Raw genomic sequence first — 20,505 nt, 5'->3', positions numbered from 1 at the left:
TTGTGTATATTTGTATCCCAACACAGGCCTATGTGTACTCCTTGGCCAACCCAAGGAAAATGTCAAACTGAGCCTTAAGAGTTGTTGTGTGTGTATTTGTGTGTGTCCGTGTGCATGCCAAACTCAACTGCCAAGTTCTGCTCATTAGAGAAATGCTGTGAAATGAGAATTTCTGCTTATGCACACCCTCTCTCACTATCATTTATATTTCCAACTCTCCCTATGTGGAGATATTGTTCAATTGCTCCAGATAGATCATCCTCCTTTTCTATAAGGGATGCGTCAGCAGAAAGTTGGAACACAGAATGCAGTGGACTGTCTCATTTTGTGTGTGTGTGTGTGTGTGTGTGTGTGTGTGTGTGTGTGTGTGTGTGTGTGTGTGTGTGTGTGTGTGTGTGTGTGTGTGTGTGTGTGTGTGTGTGTGTGTGTGTGTGTGTGTGTGTGTGTGTGTGTGTGTGTGGTGTGTGTGTGTGTGTGTGTGTGTGTGTGTGTGTGTGTGTGGTGTGTGTGTGTGTGTGTGTGTGTGTGTGTGTGTGTGTGTGTGTGTGTGTGTGTGTGTGTGTGTGTGTGTGTGCGTTTCGTGTGGGAGTATGATGCTGAAAAAGCATTTTATTCAGAGCTGCCTGTCATGTGAAGGCATTCTGCTCACAATATATACTTATTATAGTTTTCTGGGGAGATAATACAATACACACACACACACACACACACACACACACACACACACACACACACATGAATATGCACATACACACATCCGCACAGTGTATTCCTGCCACTGTGTTTAATGAGTGGGCAGAGACGGAGTGAGGCTTCATGCCGCCTCATGAATGCCGTCCCAGTTTCTAAATGCTTTCATCACTCACATTGATTTAAACAGGGAAACACGCACACACACACACACACGCACACACACACACACACACACACACGAACACACACACAAACACCTACTGTACGATGTGTGGTGATCCCATGTGCATGACGGGAAGTATCGTAGCAGGATGGCAATAAAATAAACAAATGTACTTAAATAGTAGTAGAGTACTAGTATTTCAATTTGTTTCAAACTATATTCTTCTAATCCACTACATAGGAGGCAAATATTATACTTTTTACTGACAACATAACTTACTTTGCACATTCATGTTACTCATACATAATAACAATCAACTAAGGACATATGAATATGGTTATTACATGGCTTGGTTGAATACTGGATTCTGATTTGGAAATTCAGAGGTTTGCTTTTTCTTGATAGCAGTCCCCTGCTAATAATAACATACCCTTGCTTAGGAAGCTTTGAACTCATATTCAAAGTCATATTAATCTGCAGAAAGGAGTCTGCTGTTGCCACAAAATGACAAATTAGTTTTTTGTCTGACCATGGATTATTTATTTTAATATTCATACTGTATTTGGAGTTCATGAAAATCAGTGGAAGAGAAGGAAAGAGCTCCAAAGCCACAGAGCTGGACAATGGAGAAAACAGGGACGGGAGACACACGGGAAATAAACACTAAAGGAAGCAGCAGAAGACAGCCTCTAGAGATTCACCCTGTCGGGGTTCTTTTCTCATTAACACCGGCTCACTGCACATTATCCCTTACTTCATGTACCTGGCAGTATGTGAAGTCATTAAAGATGGCTCCACGTTTACTAGCTACTCAATTAAAAATGATGTTCACAGTAATGGATCACTAATTATAATCCAGTAGATATTATATTCTGAAAATGGCTATTCAGCATGAGAAGTTTTTGTATTTTAAGTGCAGTATTTCGACTTCTAACAGAGTGGTATTACTACGTTTACTTATCAAAAAGATTTAAGAACTTCTTTTCACAACTGAGTACTGTATTTTATAAAGCATATTACACATGAAGGGATAACGTTGCTTCCTTTTCCCCCTCTACTCTCCATGTGTTCCCCTTTCATTCTCTTTATGTACCTTTCATTTCTTCTCTCTCCATGCCCGTGGACCCTCGACCTTTTCCTCTATTTTTTAAATAACATATCTCTAAAGCTGACTTTGTGTTTCATTCAATCGATAGATTCTCACCCAGGAGGACTGGAACGTGGTGCTGTATAACGGCATGGCCTCCACCTCTCCGTGGGCGGCGCTCTACTTTGTCGCTCTCATGACATTTGGAAACTACGTGCTCTTCAACCTGCTTGTGGCCATCTTGGTTGAAGGCTTCCAGGCCGAGGTGAGAACACAAAAAGCACAATATGTCATTCGGTTTCACCCTTTCACTTTAATGAAACACTTGTTTTTTCAATATGCAACTTCACATTTCAGAGATTCTTGCGATTATGGCTCTAATGCCAGGGCAGTGGAGTAAAGATGAATGTCTAATTTTTAACGAGCATCTCTCATCCACAACTGTGTGAATGCCGATGAGATTCTCTCGATGTTAATTAACTCCCGATGGAGTCTCACAGCCGCCGGTCCGGACTCTCATTACCTCTCTGTCACATCATGTGAGGCCCCACTGCTCGTAAGAGGGATGGGAGAATGAAAGTGAGACCCGGTCCGAAACAAACCCACTGATGATTTCAGATCATCCTCATCCAAATCATGTTGCCACGCAGTGAGCCTTCAGCTAGAAGAATGTCCTCATTCACTTCAAGGCGTTCAAAGAAGGGCTTTCAATCAATTCAAATCCTTAGTGGTGATTGATCGTATAATTGACCATAGTTAACTCACGATTAATCACAAATAAAACGTTTTATAAGAAGTTATAATATATACAAATGCGATGAAAATGATTTCAAAGAGTCCCTCGTCCTCCACAATGTGGGTCTGCCTTCAAGCTGCAGCCACCCATTAAGCTATCACTGTTGGAAATGTGTTGCTCTTGGAGTTGTCGATGCTTCTCCATTGCAAACTATTCAGCATCGTGTTCCTTTGGAGGCCGGAGGCACTGCATCATCAACGCATGGCCAGCAATAGTAAAAAAGCCATTTAAATGCATTTTCCGGGTTTGCAATACATACTTTGCTGCTCCATCACTTCCTGATTTGGAACTAGCCTTAACCTTCACAGCTCTAGTCAAAGATCAGTATCGGATACTTCTCGTAGACCGTGAAAAAAATCCTTCCTGTTTCCAGGGTGATGCTAATCGGTCGGAGTCGGACGATGAGAAGAAATCAGATAACTTTGATGATGACGAGAAGGTATCCCAGCTCAGAGACTCTGGTAGGTTAAATGACAGAATGTTTGTTTTAATACATTTGAAAATGTGTTGTTTGTATTGTTATAGAAATTACTTTATGCCTCCACAGAGCTTAAAATGTACTCTCTAATGATGACAGCCAACGGTCATGTTGACCCTCGCGGCTCCATGGCTCCTCCAATAATCATGCGCACTGCAGCCACGCCCATGCCCACTCCCAAGAGCTCCCTGGGACCCGAGTCTGTCCTCGGGGACGACCTCATGTACAGAGAGGGGGTGCCTCAGTATGCCGATGCAGGACTGGGCTTTTCAGACTCAGGAAGTGTTCATGCAGACTCTCGCCGTGGAAGCGCCACCTCCATGGACCCCATAGCCTACGACCAGCATTCTCTGGTGAGTGGTGTCATGTTTAGAGCATCGAAGCATGGATTTAGAGCGCTGAGTTGGCAGAGTAGAGGAGCAGACATATTTATTAGACCAACTTCATGTACACAGACACAATGGTCCCTAATGGAGGACCACAAGGGGCCTGAAGATCTAATTATTCAAGTCAGATGAGGTAACGTCGGGCTTTAAATGTTCTCGAAGGACCTTTGAATTCCTTAAAGACTGCTCAGTGGACTGAGATGAACCTAAACTCACTTCTCAGTCTTATTTTACTTGACTTTCTATTTGTTGAAAGAGAACAGAGCAGGTAAAAGATAAACTTCAAACAAAGGTATAATGCCGGTACCCAAAATGCACTTTTCTTTGCCCTGATAAACATAGTGGTTTAATAACACAGGTAGACAGGCACAGCATTTATTCCACAAGGAAATCACGAATTAAACAAAATCTTTGAATATAAGGAGCCAAGATTGAGTGGTGTTAGCTCATGGGTAAGGATATATTAAACATATTCCATAAAGTTGAGAATATGAGCATAACATGTGGTCAAGTAGCAAACTTCTGTTACTACTATATTTAGCTTCTGACCAGTGAGAGACAACATTATTGGAAATTCTGGCAAACAATCAAATGCATTATTGGGTTTATCATATCTATAGTTTATTTCTTAATAATAATAATACATTGCATTTCAAAGCGCTTTTCCAGGTGCTCAAAGACGCTTTACAGTGGTGATAAAACATGATAAAATAGAATTTAAAAGTTATTAAAACAGCAATACAGCATAATTCACAGATTAAAAGCCAGTCTGAAGAGGTGTGTTTTGGTCAGTGTCTTACTTGGCAATGTGTAGCATCTGTGGAAAAAAACTCAAGAAAGAATCGCTTTTTATTTTTCTTGTGATTTCAAAAGACTGACAGAAAAAGTTACTGCAGAATCAACTGAGAATCCTAAAATGAGGAATCAATCTCAAATTGAAGTTGCCTTATAATATCTTGACATGTACTTTAATACATTTCATTTAGTTCATGCTATCATGCTAAGTTGGGCATGCATAACTTCTATTTGTTAAACCCTTAATGGCCAGATATTGCTTTAAAACCTCTGTAGCCTAAACACACGTAGCTGACCCATACTTCCTGTCTCTTCCAGAGCCTCTCGAGTCCCGGCCGGCGCTCCCCTCTTCCCCCCCGCTGGGGGAGCCGTCGCTCCAGCTGGAACAGTCTAGGAAGAGCGCCGAGCCTCAAGCGGCGAGACACCAGCGGCGAGAGGGAGAGCCTGCTGTCCGGCAAGGGGGGGGAGGAGGAAGATGGCGGGGAGGACAAGGGGGAGGCCGAGGGAAACAACAGACTGCGGCCGGAGACCCTGGAGCTGCTGCAGGCGTCCACTCTCTGCCCCTCCATCACAGCCGAGTACGCAGACTGCAACGGGAGGACCTTGAACTACGACCCCCCCCTCGTGAACCCCGACCCCAAGGAAGACCTCTCGCCTGATGATGAAATAGATGAGGACGTAAGTTATGAGTCAGGGCCTTGAAGAGAACATTTAGAAGGCTAGGCACGTTTATACAGTATATATATATAGCACCTTTCAACACAACGCAATTCAAAGTGCTTTACAAAAAGGAAAGACATTAAGAAAAATATTATAAAATGGCATTTCAAAATCACTCATTTAAGAGCAAAGATAATAAGACATGAATAACAAAGCACATGAATGAAGGTTACAGCAGTGTGAGATACACACATCTGAAATGTTTAGGTCTGACTCAATCTTTGCTCACTTTTTAGCAGAAATCGTTTTCTATGACCTCACTTTCTTTCTACTTTCTTTTTTAACTTTTCCTTTAGTTGTTTCAAATGTTTCATGCTAAACGAACCTAATCTGACCCCATGGTACCTTTTAGTTTTCGCCGAAACTATTCCTCTTTTTTAAATGCACATTCGTTAAAGGTGGGGTAGGTACGTTTCAGAAACCGGCTCGAGATACACTTGTTATTATATTCCATGGAATGCTCATAACATCCCGATAGCAATGAATATCTTAAGTGCTTCCGTCCCGGCTAAACGGATTGGATTGCCTCCCTGTCTGTCAGCCTTCCATCTCGTGCACGCACAAATGTATCTCGTGCCGTCAATGGGCGTGCCGTCATTGGGCGTGCCGTCATTGGGCGTGCATTGCAGCAGTACTTCAATGACTCGCCAGCAACAGGCGGCCACTTTCACCAGTCTGCTGACGTCATGTGCGTTCATGTGTGTTGGAGGAGGTGCTCTGTAAGGAAGTCTGAAGGAAGGGGCGGATTCGTTTCGGCTGTGTACTTTCAAATTGTACTGCACTCGAGCCGGTTTCTGAAACTTACCTACCCCACCTTTAAGTTTACCTTGTCTTTCTAGGACTTTTTTGGTACGATCCAGGGACTTGAAACCAAAACGGCACACGTAGAGGACTTTAACCTACGGGTGGAGAATCGAATTGAAATGTCCCCAGTATGATAACTACGTTCACATCAGGTCTTTATTCTCACTGCGTATTGTTTTACAATCAAACAAAAGCTTGAGCAAGAAATGTGTCTTCATAGACCCGGGGACAAGTTTGCTGAGCAGTTGCACCTCGGTGGTTTTTTCTCTCTTATTGAAATTCTTAATCTCTTAATCTGCCCTCTCCGACTGCTTGCATATTTTATTTCTGTTCTTTTTTCTTTTGCTTCTTACTCGGTTCTTGTTCTTTGTTTTCTTTGCCCTTTGTCTCTCTCCCACTTTGAGATGTTATAATGCGTTTTGTTTTTCACACTGCAAGCCCCGAGGGGACGCTAATTGTCGTGCTGTAATTGATTGGCTTGGGCACTAATTGTTTTCTCTGTGGGTACAAAACAAGAAATCAGTGTGGCTGTACATTTCTGTGCGTTTGTGAAAAATAGAGAAAGGTTGAAATCTACAATGGGTTGGGATAAGATTTGTCATTAAATTGAGTTTTTACAAGCCATGAAATGTGAAAATTGAGGTTTAAAACACATCTTCCACAAGTGTACTATATGCATTTCTTATGTGTGTGTGTGTGGCATAGTAAGCGTCAATGTGTGCGTGACACCTAAAGTGTGTATGCAAGGTGCTCTGTGTGTGTCAGATCCAAGAATATATGATTAGCAGTTTGTCTTCATTCAGTTTCCACACACACTTACAAACAAACATCACGACACACACACACTCCCACAGTCTCGCTGAGAGGCTTGACTTTGGGCTGTTTTTAATTAGAATCCTGAAGCTTTGTTTTATTACAAAGTTTAATGAGTTTCACAACACTTTGTATTGAGCTTGTGCAGCCGCTAAGTTAAGAGTCATGGTGCAGTTATCTCACGGTAAGAAAACACTTGTGTTTTGTGTTTCCCTGTAGATTCAAATAAACAAGGAAGGGCTAACACCAGCAACACTGTGGGAACTCATTATATTATGCATTGTTTTTAAATGCTTTTGGAGTGTAATTGTTGATTGGACAAGTAAACCCCTTTGCGGCTATTGATGCGGTCTGTTATTTTTTTACTATGGATTTATACAACATTTAAATAATATTGAATTGTTTTCAGGCGCAGGTGGAAATACGATTTCTTTCCCCACTAAATAAGACTATTTTACGAATATGAACGATATTAGCCCTTTAGCAATGCTGTTTCCACTCCCAATAAACACCATGCTATGGGAATACAATTACCTGAACAATTGTTGTAACAACTTTGAGTATTCAACAATGAAATGAAAATGACTCTGGTGTAATTGAAGAAATAATGTAATGTGATTATAACCTAAAAATAAGATGTTTGTGTCAACGTCTGACCTCTCACCTCTGCAGAGTTCTTTCTGGCTCTGGCTCACAAAAGAGCTTCAAAACATGAAGCCCAGCTGGTGCAAAGAGCGTGACGACTGGAACCTGTATGTGTTCTCTCCAGAGAGCAAGTGAGTCTACAACATTTCATCATCAATCTGCTTTATTCTATTCTTTCTCCGCTTTTCCTCCGCTCATCTCATCTCGCTTCACCTCTCTCATTTCCCCCCTTGTGCTGCTTTCTTGCTGCTAATTGTTTGGTCAATAGCGCTAACCGAGCGTTAGCATTGAAGATGACTGTGCGTGTTTTTGTCTAGATTACGTCGCTGGTGCCAAAGTGTGATCTCTCACAAATTGTTCGACCATGTGGTTCTTATTTTCATCTTCCTCAACTGCATCACCATTGCTCTGGAAAGGCCTGGTATAAGTATTGAAAGCAAGGTGAGACACACACTGAAACAAAGGACCTCTGCTTGCACCTACTGTTGATACGCTTCACTCTTTACTCACATTCGTCTGAGCTATTTGCAGGTTACTGAATACAAACATGACAAATTAGAGTTTACACAACGTGTACTGTACTGTACCCATCTGTACTGTACTGTACTGTACCCATCTGTACTGTACTGTACCCAATATACAAGCTGTTAATAAACTTTTTGCTACTGCTCATATCTGTCAAATGTGGACACGCTGTAGACAAACAAATGGAACATTACATTACAACCTGTTCATTAGCTAGCTAAATGTAAACCAAGAGCTAGTATTGCTTCTGTGCCGTGTTTAACTTCATTTAATTATGTTTTTATTATAACATTTTCCTTAGGAGCGAAAGTTTCTGAGTGTGTCCAACTACGTTTTCACTGTGATCTTCCTGGCAGAGATGGCCATAAAGGTAAACTCCAATCAGCTCGGTTAAAAGTTGTACTTCGTAACATTTTGAAACAATAATTTCTAGTTATATCTCTAATTTAAAGCTTGAAAGATGTTCTAAATATTACCATCATTGTTTCTCCAGGTTTTAGCGCTGGGTTTCTGCTTCGGGAAGCAGACGTACCTCAAGTCCAGCTGGAACGTTCTGGATGGTTTGTTGGTGTTTGTGTCTCTGGTGGACATCCTGGTCTCTCTGGCCTACACTGGAGGAAACAGGATCCTGGGCATCCTCCGAGTCCTACGCCTGCTCCGAACACTACGCCCACTGAGGTACACGGTGTATCCCTGCGTGTTGTTGTGTGGATAGCTCTGTGTGTAAGCATCACAGAAACAGGAAGGTTATTTTGATCTTATTTATTTACACATACTCTTATCTAAGATTATCCTTGTCTTATATGGAATCATTACGACGTAGGTTTAAGGCCCTGTCACACTGTCCCGAAATTAACACCCGATGGACACACGATAAATGAAATGTTCAAATTCGGCTGTGATCGTAGCAACATCGGGCCATTCGTGAGGGCATCTTAAGCCATCGTATGACCGCCGGTGGAGTTTCTCAGGCTCCGGCAGCAACTTCGTGAGCGGCAACTTCGTTGATTGGCTTGGGCACCTCACTCTGATCGGGGCGAATGCCCGATGGCACCGATGATAACACGATGCCCTCACGATGGCCTTACGAAGGGCAAAATTGACACACGAATTCAACACGAAAATGAACCTTCTCAAGGTCCTTCGGCAATTTTTTGGCATGCCAAAGATTTTGCCACCGCTCACGAAGTTGCTGCCGGAGCCTGAGAAACTCCACCGGCGGTCATACGATGGCTTAAGATGCCCTCACGAATGGCCCGATGTTGCTACGATCACAGCCGAATTTGAACATTTCCTTTATCGTGTGTCCATCGGGTTGTTTTATTGCACAACAAAATCATGTAAATATATTATGTAAATAACCCAATTTGTGTTCTGTGAAACTAAAAAGTATAATATATTATTTTGAAGGCGAGTTGACAGGAAGTTGTTGTTGTTATGGAAACAACATTACGGAGAAAACTTAATATCTTCTACATATAAAGACGGATAAAGTAAAGAACAAAGTCTGAAGATATCAGTACAGTATCATAGTACTGTAACATAATTGTTTGTGTTACTTTCATTGCAGTTGTATGTCTTAAATGTAATGTAAATGTTGCCTTCGTGTGTGGTTCGGGGCCATCTTCGTGCGAAAGTCACAATTCCATATTCGTTTGTCCATCGGGTGTCAATTTCGGGACAGTGTGACAGGGGCTTAAGGGAGGTAACTTGGGTTGAAAACAAATGATATAGTCACATAACAAAGACTTGAAAAACTGTTTATGCCATGCAAAGTCAGAGAGATAAAAAGGCTATCTTGCTATTAATGCGTTAGAATTTGAGGTGCCATCAATATCTTTAGATAAAGAAGTTGACTGCTGCCCTGTTTAGCATAAATATCAAAAAGGATCGCACGGATTCAGAATTGATGGTGGCATATCACGTGAATGCATCTGTATTTGCTTGTATCGTTCATCCGCTCTTAAGATCTTTCACGGCAGCTTGTTCGTCTTAGTCATGGAGGAAAAGTTGATACGTTTTCCGGAACGAAATGAACAGTGGCTTGCTAACAAACATGAATGTGTCTTTATTTGTGTTTTTCAGGGTGATCAGCCGAGCTCCGGGGCTGAAGTTGGTTGTGGAGACGCTCATCACCTCGCTCAGACCCATCGGGAACATTGTCCTCATCTGCTGCGCCTTCTTCATTGTCTTTGGCATCTTGGGGGTGCAGGTATTGTGCAATCCCATTCAGTAACACAAACAAACGGGTGCTGCTGTGTTGACCTTTTTAGGAGGAAAAAACGGAAGTTAGCGTCACAAGGGTTCACTCGAAAAGATCTTTAGCAATCAAACATTTATGATACTTACACATTTTGTTCAGCAGGATCATTTTTATGATAGTTAAAGCATTGGCAGAAGTAAATAGCTAACGTAATGCTATAAACAAACAACATCACGGTCGCATCGCAAAGCTAAATGTGGCTAATGTTTGTCGTGATGACCTTTAAGCTGTCTTATTTAGCCACCTTTGCATTTTAGAAACTTAAAAGCATCTGACATTCATGATTGGGTTATTTACTGACGTATTTTAAGGCCTAAAACAAATGGTACAAATCTTATAAAGTTGTATTAAACCAGGGTTGCCAACTTTGGGTACCTGGCTGGAGTGAGATTTTGATATCATGGGTTTAATTACACATAGCGCACTAAATGACTGCTATCGTGTCAGTAGCGGGACCTTAGCATATATATAGGATATATATACAATATATACAAATAGACAATATTGGAAACAGACTATAAAGGGCACAAAGTTTCATTCACTAATGAAAGTCAAACACATGTTAGTTTCCACTGTTTTATTGTGTGCCTGTCGCAATAAGCAATTAATTGACTTATCTTACGATAAATAAAAATGAACTCGATACATTTCCATTTACATGAGGATGTGACTAGCAGTTTGAAAGGATGTACTTGAATTATTATTATATATATTCATTATGTCAGTGGTCTAAAATGGTCATACAACGGTGCCGACAATATTATCGTTTATCGCAATAATTTCCGGGAAAATCATCGTGAGAGGCCTACACATGAAACACACACACACACACATCTACAGACTTACTCCAAACTGCCAAATATATGAATTAACACACTCACTCTCATACACTCTTTGACTCTATTGTGGCCTAGTAATAAGCAGCAGACTTTAACTTTTTTATCATTTCTACTGAATCTGCGCATGCGCAATGCGGGTCGGAGATTGACCAACCGGCTCCCACTGCTCTGCTGTCTGTTAACGTTGTTAAGAGTGGTGGGGGCGGGGAGGGAGCGGATCCACAGCTTGAGCAGCGGTCAACTCAACATTGTAAATAACCAACCAAAACCGATCGCCGGTTCATCTTGTTTTTGGCGTGAGAATAGTTTGGGCAGCGTGAGATTGAAAGTGAAAGCGTGTGTCACACCCCAGATGCGTGAGAGTTGGCAACCCTGATGAAACACTCACTGAAAAAACTCCTTGACTTTGAGACGAGAGAACCAGGAAGTGCTAACAAATTAAAATGTAAAGTTTAAAACTAATTCCTGCAACGCTATAGTTGACAAAACAGACATGTAAGCTAGGTTGAAATCCAAAGCCTACACTGCATAATGCTTTGTCATTTGCTTTTGCGAAGCTCGAGGACAAAACACATTTAGCCTCTTTAGCTTAAATGTCAGTGTCGTTGAGCAGCTGAATATGTGATTGTGGCTCGAGGGGGGAATGGAAGTGTCTTGAATTTACAATGGGTAATTGTTCCTTAAGAGTGTGAGTTTTGAAAGAATGACAATTAGGTTAAAGGACAACATGACCCCAGGCTAGCTTTTAGCCGCGCACTAACGTCTGATAAGAGTGTGCTTAATGAAACGTCCTTTTATTACTGGCATTAATAGTTGGACGTTTAAGAAGCTGTGAGCTCCGGTGTAATTGAGATAATGTTTGAATGGCAGCCAAGTCGCCTTACAGACTTCTCTTTCTCTCTCTGTCTCTCTAGCTGTTCAAAGGCAAGTTCTACCACTGTGAAGGTCTGGACACAAAGAATGTCACCAACAAGTCCGACTGTCTGCAGGCCAACTACCGCTGGATCAGAAGGAAGTACAACTTTGACAACCTGGTTCAGGTACGGATTGATGGACTGAGTGTGAGAGGAAGAGAGAGGGGAGGATAGGGTTGCACCAAAAATATAACTTGTATTGCTACATTCTGCTGGAACAGTACACATCGCATTTTCTATACAAAATATGTGTTGTCAGTTTAAATAACACGATGTAAGTGTGATTTTTCAATTTTCTCTACACGGCTATATATATTTTTCATTTTTTAAATATGGTTTACCTGTCTAACTTGCTTTATTAAAAGTTAAACTATTAAACATTTAAATATTAGTTTGATATTCAAACCAAATTCTACTCAGCTATCAACAGTGAATGTGCATCCCCCACGGTCCCTCAGATCCACCGCAGCCGGACTCCTATCCATTCCCACATCCACACTCTGCAGCTTTGGGGACAGAGCCTTCTCAGTGGCAGCTCCTAGGCTCTGGAACCCCCTCCCCCAAGATCTCCGTGACTCTGAGTCCCTCACAGTCTTTCAGTCCCGCCTCAAAACACATCTTTTCAACTCTGTCTACCCATAAGCCCCCCCCCCTCTCAATCAACTTCCTCTTGACTGCCTTTTTATTTTTTACATACTTGTTTGCCTGTCCTTGTTTGTCTACCCTCCCTCATACTGTAAAGCGTATTTGAGTTGTGAAAAGCGCTATATAAATAAAATGCATTATCATCATCTTCTATTTACAGGAACTAATTGTCATTGAGAGGACAAAACACATGCTAATGTTGATGTTAAGATGTCAGTATTTAAACTTGAATTACTCTTCCTCTCCAGGCTCTGATGTCTTTGTTCGTGCTGTCCTGTAAGGACGGCTGGGTCAACATCATGTATGACGGGCTGGATGCAGTGGGAGTGGACCAACAGGTAATGACGGTTTGAGATACATGAAGCCTGACCCATTTCAAATCCTGTGTGTATCAAAAATCCTTAGACATTATACAACAGATGATGTCTCACGAAAGGTATATAAATATCGGATTTCAAATGTGTTTTATTTGATCTTTTATTGCACATTTTTTTACTTTAACTTCTCATGTTTGTATGACACCTTTTTTCTTTATATTCTTAACTGGAAACTGTGATTTGTGCCACTTATTTTATTATACACCTACTCTAGGCTAAGTGCAGTTGCATATCAAATAAAATAACATTACATATCAGATCTAGTTAGATAGTGTTGGTATTAACCAACCTGTAAAGCAGCTCAAGACATTTGAACTTTAAGGCGTGTTGGGGAATAGTGGCACTATAATCTTGTATTGAAAGCTTTAACAGCCCTGAAAACATCTTAAATACATATTGGAGTATAATAGAGGGACAGAGTGGCAGGGGTGCTGTAATGATTCTAAGCAAAAGCACGGCTCTAAATGTGATTTTATAGCAGGCACAGGACTGTGGTGTACTGTGCTGAAATAGTGAAGACTTATTGGCAAAAACTAGAGTCTTCAAACCAAAGGAGCCTTTATTCGTTATAGCATCAGCAGAGATCTTGCTACATTAACCGTGAAATTATCCTTTTGATTTCTGGAAAGATTACTCAAGGCAACCAAAGGATTTGCTGTATGCACATAATGTGAGGCGTTACAAGGGCAATGTGGCATTTGTCAAAAACAAAAGAGTCCTACCTCTGCACAATATGAAAACTTGTCTTGCTCTCCAATTGTCTTTTCAGCCTGTTAGGAACAACAACCCCTGGATGCTGCTCTATTTCATCTCCTTCCTGCTCATCGTCAGCTTCTTCGTGCTCAACATGTTTGTCGGCGTGGTGGTGGAGAACTTCCACAAGTGCCGCCAGGACCAGGAGGAGGAGGAGACTCGCTTACGGGAGGAGAAGAGGGTCAAAATGATAGAGAAAAAGCGCAGGAGTAAGGAGAATGGAGGGGCTGGTCGGTAGTCTATTTTTCTGAGCACTGCCTGCTTTCAGAGCCTGAAAAAAGAGAAAGAGAAATAAAACAGGGACATTTATAGAGATTTAAAAATAAAGAGGGAGAGTTTAAAAGACTGGGTAGCTCACGCAAACGGTGACTAATCACTGGCAGAAGGCGTAGGCTACGTCAGTCTGATGCATGTGACTGCAGCCTCCCCCCAACCCTCCCCAAACATTGCATGCAAACCAGTAAAAACAGTATTCAGTAGTCTCTATTTCATTTCTTAAATGACCAAACATTGCTAATTAATAATGAGAACCAATGAATGCATGTGATGCCGATCGAGGTTGTTGTTTGCCTCCATTTGTCTCCTAAAATTTTGCCTATCAAAATTTTGATCAGTGAAACGCCAACTCCTCCCCCCCTCCCCCTCCGGGTGCATGAACCAACCCGAGCCTGCGGCGTCTCTCGACACAGGCCAGAAGGACATTTCCTGTGAACATGCTTTGACTGGCAGACTCAGAAACATAGCAGGCTGCTAAACCTGCAAATACATTGGGACATGAAGATGATTTGTTTGTTAGATAAGAAGGATAGAAGGTTACGAGGCTGAAGCCCCAGAAACATCAGAAACTCACCACTTATTGCAAAAAAAGTCTCACGCCACAAAGCAGTGAAGCCTTTTACTGAAGAAAGGAGAAAAGGGAATTAGAAGAAGCACATGGCTTTATCAAAGAGCACAACCATTTGGCTTAAATATAAAATGACAGAATCACACTAGAAGGCAGTACAAGGTGTGAGCAGAGCGCCACTCTTTCCATTGTTACAACATGTCTCTCTGGTCTAAAACTGCTAATGGTGAAGATTAACTGTCTCCAGAGTTTGGCCATGCAATAAGTCTAGTCTTGAAAAAAATACGTTTTAGACTATTGAGATTTTTCCGAGGGGTTTGAAATGACTAGGGATGTCATCAAAGAGAATAGTGGCTCGAGCGTTTGTTCAACATTACAGTATTTTTTCGAAAACCTTCAAATTGGGCGAGTTGAAAAGTGAAACGTTGTGAATATTAAGATTATAGATACTTCACATACTAATTGTGTTGTTGAACGCACCCTGCGCAGCCCCTCTCACCCATAGACATCAAAGGCATGTAAGCATGCAGCAGACATGGTGTAAACTTGGGACGGTGACATAAACATGCACGTACCATAAAAGCCATCATCAATCGTCATGTATGGACATGTGAGTACACAGTCGATCAGAACCTAGGCTTTAAGCTTAATGGATGCGAGGTTTTTCCACCTCTGAGCTTCATTCATTATTTCAGCTTCACTTAAAGTCTATTTAATTATTCAGAGGCTGTAATGCACCTATCACAAAGTATACTCTTTAGTCTGGGCTTTAATGTAGACTTCTTTTGAGGTCAGGATGCAGGGCGAGACCTCTAAGTCTTGACAAGAATATCATTATTAGAGAGGCAATGAATCTTCCAATAATGCTCCCATTAAAGGAGCCCTCTGAAAGAATTATGACTGCCACTCCCTTTAGTTCGGGAATATGTTTACCAAAGACTGTTTGAAGGAAGAATTAAAGGGTGATATTAAGGATTGAGTTATTTGAACTCGAGTGAGGGAATACTTATACAAATTGCCCATTTGTATGTCAATTACTCACCTGGTGTTAACTTGAAATATTGAAGAAAACATTGTTTTCCTGGCATGCCTTCTTGGAAAACACAGAAGTCTTACTTTCAAATTTCAAACGTTCAAATACCCAGACTACCATACTATTTAGTATGCCAGTAAGATATGTCCAAATACACAATATATGAAATGCAGTATACCCAAAATACGAGGATGTTGTACTGCATCCGATCAAATTCTCCAGTATGGAAGTCAGCATGCTTTTCTAGTTATTCTCACCCACAATCCTTTAAGAACAAGAGGGTCACATATCACGATACAATCCTAGGACAAAGTAGTACGTCCAAAGTATAATGACTGAATGTAATAGTACATACTTAGTAAGGGCAGCTAGTACATAATAAACATTTTAACAACTACAAAATGATATCAAAACATATGTCTACTTAATCTTACACAGCTCTTGCATTACAATCAAACTCTAATACATTCAGTTGTAATGCACAATACTTCACAGACCAATGCATTTCTACTTAAACCTCACCATTTGCAACACACCGGTAAACCCTCTCAGTCTCTGCTCAGGTCATTTTCTTTGTGAGTATCGCTTGAGTGACGTTTTCTTTAAGAATTCAAGTGAGTAATTGATATCGCTTTGTAGGGAAGTATTCCTTGAACATTTAAAACTTGTTTATATAATTGATAAATTAGGCTAGCTGTGACTCTCATGTCCTCTCTTATTTGAACATACCATACAGGCAGTGGTGTGCACAGACTTAGTGAGGGGCAGGGGCCGTGATAACATGAAAGGGGCACCACCCAATATGAGAATTGAACATTTTTGACGCAGTAGAGATGCCAGCGGTGCGCCCAGGCTGCCGCTTTGAGGTGATGTGAGGGCAAAAACAAATCAATAGTAAGTATAAGAAGTGATTTTCTGCTGTCAAAGAGAAAACAGTGGTGGTTCCCCTTCCTTAGCCCCTACACCTTCCCGTGCACACCACTGGACAGATGTTATATCTCCATGTCAGATCACTAACTCACAGCTCCACTCTTCCTGTCTCTCTGCATTCTGATATGTGTCTCTCTCTGTGTCCTCCTTCCCTATGTTTGTTTGTACGTGTGTGTCTGTGACCTCCAGAAGCCAAGCAGAGGCCGTACTATGCGGACTACTCCCCCGTGCGTCTGTACATCCACACGCTGTGCACCAGCCACTACCTGGACCTCTTCATCACCTTCATCATCTGCATCAACGTCTTCACCATGAGCATCGAGCACTACAATCAGCCAAAGGTAAGGTTACTGCACATAGACATGACATTTAAAGGTATTGGATGTAAACATTTATTTGAACTTTGCTCACTGTAATCCTATTTCCATACATGTTTAGTTGTCCTCTCAATGATGGCTAAAGTGTTGGTTATCTTTAGCTAGTAGCACTATAAATCTGAAGTCTTTAGTTTGTATTGTGCTAAACAGTCAGTGCAAGTATGTTGGGAAGTGAGTGTGCTTCCAAAAATAACCGTACCGCATTGATTTAACATTTGCTGTCAGATAAAACTCCTTAGTTATACACTGAAGTCGGCATCACCGCTGGCACTATGCTAATCACTAATATTTGTATTTCCCGTGAAGCCTGTGGATTTTAATAAGCAGAAGTTTCTGATGTATTTTTGGAGGGATGCCATAATCTCCTTTGAGAGCAATGATCACCTTGTTTAGCTTCTTAGGAGCTGTTGCTCTATCTCCACTATTAATACCATTAAAGGCTTTCACAACATTTGAATACAAAATAAGTATTGACTATTGCCACATCAAACCATTAACTAAAGCTTTGAAATAATTCTCCGCCTGTGTGTTCAGTATTTAGAGGAGGTTCTGAAGTACTGTAACTACGTGTTCACCTGCATCTTCGTCGTCGAGGCCCTGCTCAAACTTTCGGCATTCGGCATACAAAGGTTCTTCAAAGACAGGTAACTCCCTGCTGTAATATCGAATACTTATTATTCAATATTTCCTCGTTTGAATCTATTTTCTGTTAATAATAGCTTGAGTACATGCATGTCTCCCTATTGTCAGTACACTCAGTTCAAGTGATTGAGTGTGTTTTCAGTCTTAGGGTGGCCTGGTGGTGACTTATCAAGGTTCTTTATTGTCAAACTAACATAGCTACAGAGTAATTATGTCGTTGAAAATCTTAGGTCACAGGCTTCTCCAACAATACAACACAATAATACAGATAACCAGACAATATTAAAATATACTATATTAAAAGTAATACAAAAAGAAAAATAGTTTTTTTTAAAAGTGAGAAAAAAAGGTGGAATAGTGCAATACGAGTCTATATACAAGTTATTGGAATGATGTATTAGATAATAGATAAATAATTACTATAAGTAGCAGATGTTATGAAATTGTTTCAGTTGTTTAACAGTCTTGTTGCCTGCGGGATGAAGCTGTCTCTGAATCTGGTACACACAGAGTAAACTCAATGTGTTACCTACTGCAGAGAGTAGTGGGTGGGCTACCCGTTACTCTTTCAAATGGCTCACGTATCGGCATCAACAGACCGGCCATTCCTTGATAGGGATACTCTGACTTTGCCACCAGGGAAGTCTGTAAGAGGCTGCACATGTAGTTTGTTATACTGAATTTTAGTAACAGCAGGGAATTCATGTTTGTACTTCTATGTGCTGTTCCTATTGAAAGACGTTTCTCCGTGTGTTTAGGTGGAATCAGCTGGATATAGCTATAGTGGCGCTGTCCATCGTGGGCATCGCGCTGGAGGAGCTGAAGATGAGCTCAGCGCTGCCTATAAATCCTACCATCATCAGAATCATGAGAGTACTCAGGATAGCACGAGGTAGATATACACACACACACACACACACACACACACACACACACACACACACAGACTGTATATAAGTCATTGTCACTCTATGAGTCCTCACTACAGACACTCCTCTTGAAAGTGATTGATGTTGTAAAGCACTTTTTCTAACCAAATGTGTTATTGTTTGTTATTGTCATTTCTTAAAGTAATGGGTTACAGATGCCTCCTGGCTTTTACACATAGATACAGTACATTACATACCTGTGTGTACTTCACATGTGGAGTCCACTGCCAAGTACGCAGAAAATGTCAGGCAATGTTATCGACTCGATCGCCCCCCCTTTACCACTCTATCTCTAATAAAGGCACTCTCTGGCCAAAAATAGTAAGTACTTTCTTAAATGGCACTGATGGAACCAAATGTACCCAAAGCTTAGTCTCTCTAAAAAGGTCAATTCTCACTTGTTTCGCCTCAATCTTGATACAGGGTACTTATTATATGTTGTACTTTGGATTCCTAAAGCTTTTAGGCTACTAACCCATCATTCAAGGGTGGTTTTCACTATAAGTAATGGGTTTTATTTGGGCGGAGACAAAAATGTACACTTTTTGACTATGTTCCATCTGGATTTACTCTGACACTGAAACATCTTTATTGATTCTGACACTTCTACATCCAACTCACAGATGTGACCTTGCTTTGATAAAAGAAATTATTCATATAACCCTTTTAGAAGTTAAGTTATAGTCCTTTGTTTTGGGCATGTCATTTTCGAGCCTGAAACCTGAAAAACAGGCTTGGGGCTTAAGAGGTTAAGACTAATAAGTACTTATTAGTCTTAAAGGGGACCTATCATGCAAAATGCACTTTTGTACGTCTTTTATACATGAATATGTGTCCCCTCTCTCTTTTCCTCCATACCCAAATCTCTAAAAACGGGGCTGCAACGGAGCTGATACAGACTGATACAGATTTGAAATATCTCTGACGTCAGAAACGAGGAGCTCCGCCTATATGGTCAACTCTCCACCTATCAGGAGGAGACAGCCACGGCCATTGCCGTTCGAAAGCGCTGGAGACGCTGTAGTGCATATGCCAGGCCTGTAGGTGGCGCTGCAGTCTGCCACAAAAGCAGAAAAGAAGACTTCTCTCAGATTCAGCCCTTACAAAAACAGGGCTAAAAAAGAGCTAAATGAGGCATGGCTAAAATGCATTATCTGTTTGGTATTTTGAAAAAAAAACTTCACAGACATGTTTTGTATAGGTATGGCCCTACAATATATTATTCAAATATAGCATGATAGGTCCACTTCAAGAAAGGGTTTTAAAGTGGAGCAAAGTATGAATACTTATTGATACTGGTACTATTCAATAGATTAAAAGTTAATGTATCATACAAAACACATGTTGTTTCTGCAAAAGGTGACACGTAGCTACAGGTGTCAAATAAATGTAGTGGAATCAAATATATCCCTCTGAGATGCAGTGGAGTAGAAATGTAAAGTGGCAGGAAATGCTAAATACTCAAGTAGTAAAGCACATGACATTAAACGTATGTACAGTACTTGAGTTAAATCCCAGCACTGCTACTGAGTGCTTCACTGCGTGCTAGTTTAGTTCCGTGACATTGTAAATCCTGCAGCAAATGGGCCGACGAAACCAGCATCATCTCGCTGCTAAAGACTCTTCCTCCTCCTCCTCTTCCTCCCGTGTGTGTCTGCAGTGCTGAAGCTCCTGAAGATGGCCACAGGGATGAGATCTCTGCTGGACACCGTCATGCAGGCGCTGCCGCAGGTAAACACCCACTCTGCGGGGTCTCCAACACAAAAGAGAGGTTCCATTCCTTTGGTTTATTTATGATTTCTTTATAAAGAATACAGGGTGAATATAAAAGGATTTGTTTGGAATAGAGAGCTCCCTGAAATATGTATGCTGCTTCCTGATGAATATTTAACTCGGGTCATATCCATCCATATGAAAGAAAACACTGACTGATCTCATTCTCTACATTCCCTTTTCTGCTGATTTACAAGAAGTGTACTCCAAGAAAATACGAATCACATAGGATACAACATTTGTCAGAACTCTGGGAGTGTTACCTACGGTATGTGCTCAAA

At 41.1% G+C, this 20,505-nt stretch overlaps 1 protein-coding gene across 1 annotated transcript in view; it reads left to right on the top strand.

Moving 5' to 3' along the window:
- The window catches only part of LOC117535832 (voltage-dependent T-type calcium channel subunit alpha-1H-like), a gene marked incomplete at its 5' end in the record, with an annotated part of 64,852 nt that overhangs the window by 22,000 nt on the left and 22,347 nt on the right, over positions 1 to 20,505 (top strand). Inside the window, 16 exon segments of the mRNA XM_034200424.1 lie at positions 2,053 to 2,208; positions 3,113 to 3,200; positions 3,287 to 3,570; positions 4,717 to 5,076; positions 7,408 to 7,511; positions 7,698 to 7,821; positions 8,207 to 8,275; positions 8,399 to 8,583; positions 9,991 to 10,117; positions 11,922 to 12,047; positions 12,815 to 12,904; positions 13,713 to 13,926; positions 16,693 to 16,844; positions 17,415 to 17,524; positions 18,281 to 18,414; positions 20,112 to 20,182. Of these exon segments, the coding sequence (XP_034056315.1) occupies positions 2,053 to 2,208; positions 3,113 to 3,200; positions 3,287 to 3,570; positions 4,717 to 5,076; positions 7,408 to 7,511; positions 7,698 to 7,821; positions 8,207 to 8,275; positions 8,399 to 8,583; positions 9,991 to 10,117; positions 11,922 to 12,047; positions 12,815 to 12,904; positions 13,713 to 13,926; positions 16,693 to 16,844; positions 17,415 to 17,524; positions 18,281 to 18,414; positions 20,112 to 20,182 (2,394 nt within the window).

This window comes from Gymnodraco acuticeps, unplaced genomic scaffold (assembly GCF_902827175.1).
Source record: "Gymnodraco acuticeps unplaced genomic scaffold, fGymAcu1.1, whole genome shotgun sequence".
In the NCBI taxonomy this organism is placed as follows: Eukaryota; Metazoa; Chordata; class Actinopteri; order Perciformes; family Bathydraconidae; genus Gymnodraco; species Gymnodraco acuticeps.
The sequence above is the reverse complement of the archived record's forward strand: the minus strand, read 5'-3'. Positions and strand labels throughout refer to the sequence as shown.